The sequence below is a fragment of the Colius striatus genome, unplaced genomic scaffold, assembly GCF_028858725.1.
Source record: "Colius striatus isolate bColStr4 unplaced genomic scaffold, bColStr4.1.hap1 scaffold_35, whole genome shotgun sequence".
Classification (NCBI taxonomy): domain Eukaryota; kingdom Metazoa; phylum Chordata; class Aves; order Coliiformes; family Coliidae; genus Colius; species Colius striatus.
Window position 1 is genome coordinate 547298 of NW_026908519.1, and position 7725 is coordinate 555022.

Below are 7725 nucleotides of genomic sequence, written 5' to 3' on the forward strand. Positions count from 1 at the left end.
GGATTCTTTCCTGAACCTCGTGACCCAACAGTCCATAATCCCCAACTTCAGTAAGAAAGACACTTAGGGATACACGGATAAGGTTCTCATTCTCTCACTCTCTTTTTCTCTCTCTCTCCATTAACCTCTGAAAATGTTTTAAGTGTGTGAGATTGGGAGCTCGCTGTTGCACAGATATCTTAAGCATCAGAGACCAAGTGAATGTTACTTTTGTGGGTGGTTGGGTGAGAACATACCTTGGTACCCTTGTAAGTTCAGGGAATGCTTTTTGTGCCGCCTCTGTGTCCATAAGTGTATTTGTTGGTTTTCACCTGAGAGTCACACTCAACATTACGGGGATAGGTACGGGACAGGAACCCCTTTGTGCAAAAATTTTAATGTGCCTGATTAATTGTATTGATTTTTTATGTTCTACCTGTGTAAGGATAGGAGTCATAATTGTCAGGGTTGTGTTATGTTGTTTTGAAAGTAAGGGTCACGGGAAAACTGAAGCTGCTGGGTCAGTAAAGGTCTGACAGACTTTAAAGAGGTTTCTGAGTAGCACATGTGGGGGACAGACGTGTCCGGCACCACAGGCTACGGCCCTGGGGGACGCCTCACGGGTGAAAATAGGCAACCTTTGCCTATAGGTGAAACCTAGCTGGTCCTTGTGGAGTGAATGAGGGGACGAAGTCTCCGCCCTTCTGAAATTTTGATAAGATCTCTTCCGTGGTGTAAGAGTCGTGGAGAGCGAGAAATCGTTTCTGTGTGTGTGTGTTTTATTATAATCTTTTTTGTATTATTGATAACCATGGGGCGGTCCCGATCCACCCCTCTGTCATTAACATTGGCACATTGGGCAAAAGTAAAAGCACGAGGGCAAAACCTGTCTCTTATTATCAAGAAGGGGGATTGGCAAAATTATTGCGAAAGTGAATGGCCAACCTTTAAAGTAGGATGGCCGCGGTCAGGTACCTTTGACATCCATACCATACGGGCAGTCCGAATGACTATTTTCGCCTCAATAGGAGGCCATCCTGACCAAGAACCGTATATCACAGTATGGGAAGACTTGGTGATATATCCGCCGGACTGGGTCCGACCATTTCTTCCAAATGATGAAATAAGAGTCCTAGCCCCATCCTACCCATACTATAGACGGGGCGTACCTGTGACAACCAGGACTCTGGCTCTCACAGGAGTAGAAGAAGGGGTGACCAATAATGGAGGAGATTATGAAAAATTGAAAGAACCAAGCCCTAAGACCAAGGTATATCCAGAGGTCGAAGGACCTCCTGAATGGACTCCACCTGTATCCACATCTATACCCACCGCCCCCCCAACTGGACCCCGGTCCCCAGACGAGGGAATACCTGTGCCGTATAACCCGGGGGGTTGGGAAGAAGGACCCTATACTGGTACCAGGAGTAAACGGGGGATAACGCCTGAGGGACCAGACTCCACTGTAGCCTTACCACTCCGGGCGGTGGGGCCAGCCCCCACAGAGCCAGATGAGTTACAACCATTACAGTACTGGCCCTTTTCGTCCTCCGATTTGTACAACTGGAAAGCAAATAACCCTTCTTTTTCTGAGAACTCTGCTGCCCTCATAGGACTAGTCGAATCCCTGATGTACTCCCATCAGCCCACATGGGACGACTGCCAGCAGTTACTTCAAACACTTTTCACCACAGAGGAGCGAGAACGAATCTTCTCGGAGGCACGAAAAACCCTACAGGAAGGCCAACCAGGCCAACCCCCTCAAACAGGAATGGAAGTGGAGGCGTTGTTCCCAGTAGCGCGACCGCAATGGGACTATAATACAGCAGCAGGTAGGGAACGACTGTCCATATACCGCCGGGCTCTGGTAGCAGGACTAAGAGGGGCAGCCAGGAAACCTACCAATCTGGCAAAGGTGAGAGAAATTATGCAGGGGCCTAATGAACCACCCTCGGTGTTCCTAGAACGTATCATGGAGGCCTATCGTATTTATACCCCGTTTGATCCCGAATCTAGGGGACAACGGGCCTCCGTTATCATGTCCTTCATTGGACAAGCTGCACCAGATATAAAACGAAAACTGCAGCATATCGAGGGATTGCAGGATTACACCCTGCAAGATATTGTTAAAGAGGCTGAGAAAGTGTTCCATAAAAGGGAAACCGAGGAAGAAAAGTGGGAGAGGGAAAAGAATGAGAGAGAGAAGGAAGAAATACGGAGACAAAAGAGACAGGATAAGAATTTAACAAGAATACTTACTACAGTAATGGCCGAGGGGAAACGCCAAGGGGAAAGACAGGCGAAAGGAGGAAGGGACCTGGGCGACAATGACAGGAATAAGGGACCCAGAAGACTGGGAAAAGATCAATGTGCGTTCTGCAAGGAACATGGGCATTGGGCCCGTGAATGCCCTAAGAAAAAGGGAAAGAGAGTACTAACCCTGGAGGAAGATGAAGATTAATGGGGTCAGGGCCCGGAACCCCTCCCCGAGCCTAGGATAACGTTAAATGTGGAGGGGACCCCAGTAAATTTTTTGATTGATACTGGGGCAGAATATTCCGTACTGAAAACCTCATTAGGGACTGTAACTAACAAACAGACCATGGTAATTGGAGCAACAGGTCGAAAAGAATACCCCTGGACAACTAATCGAACTATTGACTTGGGAACTAACCAGGTATCCCATTCTTTTTTGTTAATACCCGAGTGCCCTACCCCCCTCCTCGGACGAGACCTGTTAACAAAAATGAAGGCTCAGATAAGCTTTACTTCTGCTGGCCCTGAGATCGCCCTTGCAGGCAGAAAGCCAAAAACATGCGTATTGTCTCTGCACTTGGGGGAGGAATATAGACTATACCAAAACCCCAAGGAGAACCTGGATAACCTTGAAAAGTGGCTCAAGCAGTATCCGAAAGCATGGGCCGAAACTGGGGGCATGGGGGAAGCGGTGAACATCCCTCCCATAGTGATCGAGCTGCAATCAAGTGCCACCCCAATAAGCGTAAAACAATACCCATTGTCAAAAGAGGCAGTAGCAGGGATACGACCTCACATCGACAAGCTTGTACAACAAGGGATTCTTGTGCCTTGTAAATCTCCCTGGAACACACCACTCTTGCCGGTAAAGAAACCTGGGACTGGGGATTATCGGCCAGTACAGGACTTGCGGGAAGTCAACAAGAGTGCTTACCTTACATCCTACGGTACCCAACCCATATAATCTCTTAAGCTCTCTTCCCCCAGATCGTGCCTGGTATACAGTCCTTGACCTAAAGGATGCATTTTTCTGCTTGCGACTGCATCCAGTGAGCCAGTTAATTTTCGCTTTCGAGTGGAGAGATCCTGAAAGTGGGAGAGTGGGTCAACTCACGTGGACAAGATTACCACAAGGATTTAAGAATTCTCCTACCTTGTTTGATGAAGCCCTCCACAGGGACCTGGCAACTTTCCGGGCACAGAACCCACAGGTAACTTTACTCCAATATGTAGATGACCTCCTACTCGCGGCGTCCACCAAAGAAAGCTGCCTGATGGGAACTCGCAGACTACTGGTTGAACTTGGAAGGTTGGGGTACCGTGTCTCAGCAAAGAAGGCACAAATCTGCCAGAAAGAGGTAACCTATCTGGGATATGCTCTAAAGGATGGAAAAAGGTGGCTGACGGAAGCCCGAAAGAAGGCCATCTTGCAGATCCCCACCCCGTCAACCTCTCGACAGGTGCGTGAGTTCCTGGGAACGGCGGGGTTCTGTCGCCTTTGGATACTTGGGTTTGCTAGCTTGGCTGAACCACTATATCCACTCACCAAAAACAAAGGAGAATTCGTATGGGGCAAAGAGCAGGAGGAGGCCTTCACCAACATAAAGAAGGCGCTGTTAAGTTCCCCTGCTCTGGCGTTACCTGACCTCACCAAACCATTTACTCTGTTCGTGGATGAGCGAAAGGGAGTGGCCCGGGGTGTGTTAACACAGAAACTCGGACCCTGGAAACGGCCAGTGGCATACTTGTCAAAAAAATTAGACCCCGTGGCCAGTGGATGGCCTGCCTGCCTTAAAATAGTGGCTGCCACCGCAGTCTTGGTAAAAGACTCTGATAAACTTACTTTTGGACAACCAATTACAATCATTGCAGCCCACTCCCTGGAAAGCATTATTCGACAACCTCCTGACCGGTGGTTAACAAATGCCAGGATGACTTACTATCAGAGTCTGTTACTAACTGAACGTATTAAGTTTGCCCCTCCAGCCATCCTGAACCCAGCCACACTGATGCCTGAAGCAAGAGAGAGTGACCAGCCTCTCCATGAATGCCAAGAGGTTCTAGCCGAAGAAGTGGGCATTCGCGCAGACCTAACTGACCAGCCTATGGAAGGAACCCCCTCGTGGTTCACCGATGGGAGCAGCTACCTGTTGGAAGGAAAGCGAAAGGCTGGCGCAGCCGTAGTGGACGGGAAACGGGTCGTGTGGGCTAGCTCGTTGCCAGAGGGGACCTCTGCCCAAAAAGCCGAACTAGTAGCCCTCACACAGGCCCTGAGGTTGGCTGAAGGAAAAGTGATTAACATATTTACCGATAGCAGATATGCCTTCGCAACTGCTCACGTCCATGGGGCAATATACAGACAGAGGGGGCTCTTGACATCGGCGGGGAAGGAAATTAAGAACAAAGAGGAAATTTTAAATCTCCTAGAAGCCGTACATCTCCCCAAAAAGGTGGCCATCATACATTGCCCAGGGCATCAAAAAGGAGATGACTGGGTTGCAAGAGGGAATCGAATGGCAGACACAACTGCCAAAGAGGCCGCACTAGAGGCCATGATACTCTCAGTAAAACTTGACGACAAACAGGCAGTGGAAGGAAAGGAAGAAACAAACCTATCCGCTGAGGAAGGGAAAGCTTACATCGATAAAATGCACCGACTTACGCATTTGGGGACTGAAAAACTTATCACACTAGCAAAAAAATCACGCTACAAGGTCCCGGACCTACGGAAAACCGTGGAACGCATCGTACAAAATTGCGAGGCATGTGCCTTTACAAATGCAGGACATACTAAAGGAATCCAAGGAAAGAGACTGAGAGGAGATCGACCAGGAGCATATTGGGAAGTAGACTTTACGGAAGTAAAACCTGCCCGGTACGGTAACAAATATTTGTTAGTATTTGTAGATACCTTCTCTGGATGGGTCGAAGCATACCCTACAAGGAACGAAACAGCACTAGTAGTCGCAAAAAAGATCCTGGAAGAGATTTTTCCCCGGTTTGGTATTCCCAAGGTAATCGGGTCAGACAATGGACCTGCCTTTGTCGCCCAGGTAAGTCAGGGAGTAGCCAGACAATTGGGGATTAACTGGAAGCTCCATTGTGCATACCACCCTCAAAGTTCAGGACAGGTAGAAAGGATGAATAGGACCTTGAAAGAAACTTTAACTAAATTAGTAGCGGAGACCGGCGGGAGGGATTGGACAGTCTTTCTCTCCCTCGCTCTGTTTAGGGTTCGAAACACCCCAGGACCTACGGGGCTCACCCCTTATGAAATCTTGTATGGGAGTCCCCCTCCTCTGACAGAAATAGTGGGGACTGATGAACCTGTTGTGCCCTCTCTTACTCTTGCAGCACGCCTAAAAGCGTTGGAAGTAGTTAGAAAAGAAGTTTGGGAACAGTTGAAGAACCTCTACGATCCGGGCGAGGTGTCGATGCCCCATTCGTTCCAGGTCGGAGACAAAGTTCTGATTAGACGACACCGATCAGAGACGCTCGAACCTCGGTGGAAGGGACCATATGTGGTATTGTTAACAACTCCCACCGCTGTAAAAGTCGATGGGATTACTGCGTGGGTACATTCAGCGCATGTAAAAAGGGCACCTAGAGATATACAAAAGGATGATTGGGTGGTGGAAAAGACTGATAATCCTCTTAAGCTTCGTGTGTTTCGGAAACCAAACCGAAACACCTAGGGAAAATCTGTTGGTGGGACTAATCCGAGATTTCGGGAAGGCCCAAAATGCGACCAGTATCACTGCTTGTTTACCATTACCACAAGCAGCTGGGGAGCCTATTCCGTGGGGTATAATCCCGGCGGGACCACTACCAAAATATAAAAATAATGTATCCCAATTTTGTAAGAGTGTGCCTCGAACTAGGACTGGGGTAGGTCGGTGATTTATCAGGACACGAAAATCACAGTGGAAAGTCAGGAAGGAAGACTGCAAACGAAAACTTAATTCTGAATATAAAAAGGGAGGGATCCATTCTGTGGGGACGTGTTATTTTGATGAGGAAAAACAAGTTACAGTAACTACCACTGAAACTTACTCTGAAGTGGTATGTCAGAATATCACACAATTAGACCCCAAGGTCTGGCAATCTATCTGGGGACCCGCTATTGCAGAAACTTTTAGCTACATAGGACCAGTAAACTGGTGTGTGCAGTTTCAAGGAAAGCAGGATCAACGCTATACACACACTTTTCATGAGATGACTTCTAAAAAAACGATTGTGGAACACACACATGGGTGGAACTGTACCAAAGTCCTCAACTGTGACACCCCGGAGAAGGAAATAGGGATTTTCCCCGTCCGTTATCTGCTTAAGTGGGGATGTGAATGTCGAGGATACAAACATACCCTGCCACCACATACTAAAGGTGGGTCAGATGGGGAAATGCTTGACTGCAAATATACTACAGTCCAGAGTTCTGGAAATTTAGTATGGGTCACTAACGAACGAAAATGGACCACACATATTTCCATTGATGGGCCTATTAATCAAGTTACCCTAGGGGTGCCCACACTGTGTCCCTACTGGAAAAAGTCTGGAGAAAAAGAACTTATGCCTCGAAAGAGGAGGGATGTAAGTAAAGAAGGCGAGGAAGCCCCCAGTGATGAATGGCAGGAACCAAAAACTGCGGTAAAAATAGGGTGGGCAATTGAATCCATATTTCCCCAAATCGCATCATATAGAAATAGGGAGATGCTTGATAAATTGTTGGCACAAACCGCACGACGAGCGGCTGTTACTAGAAAGGGATTTAAAGATATGAATTTCCAACTCCAGGCAACTAGCAAAATGGCTCTGCAAAATCGGATGGCCCTTGATATGTTACTATTAAAGGAACATGGGGTTTGTGGGTATCTAAAAAATAAAATAAGCGACTGTTGTATACATATCCCAAATGTTACGGAAGCTGTGGAAAACGATATTAACAAATTACATCAGATAGAGGAGAAAACAAAAGGAATTGAAGAGGAAGCCCGAAGAAATTGGGTAGGGGAAGTATTCAATTCCCTAGGAATACATATTGCTGAGTGGTTATCTTCATTAATCCAAACTGTGATAATTACTATTATTCTTATTGGTATAATCTTTATTTCTTATAAGTGTGTTTTAGGACTGTGCCTAAAGGGGTGGAAGAAGACTCCAAAATGACATCCATAATGTTATAAGCATAGAATAGAAATATAATGTTAGTAAGTGTTAGTCCTGACCACTGGCCTGGCCTCTCCAGAAATTCTAAGATTAGAAATGTACAAAAGAAAAAGAGGGGAATGAGAAGAGGCGAAACTGAGGAGAAGCAAAACAAACTGAGGAGAAGCAAAACAAACAAAATGGAGTACGGCCTGCACACCATGAGAACAACAACCGCCTCAGCGAAAGTGCAGTCTCATTGAGACCGCTTCATTTCCTAGAAGCAGAAGTTAAAAACATTTCCTAAAAAAGGCTGCGGCCTGTGGTTATCAGGAGGGTCCAGAC

At 47.1% G+C, this 7725-nt stretch overlaps 1 protein-coding gene across 1 annotated transcript; it reads left to right on the top strand.

Moving 5' to 3' along the window:
- Positions 1 to 790: 790 nt before the first annotated feature.
- On the top strand, positions 791 to 6102 carry LOC133629280 (uncharacterized). The gene is given in 2 exon segments (XM_062019940.1): positions 791 to 3156; positions 3158 to 6102. Coding segments are annotated over 2 exon segments (5139 nt in total). The 3' UTR covers positions 5931 to 6102.
- The last annotated feature ends 1623 nt before the right edge of the window (positions 6103 to 7725 follow it).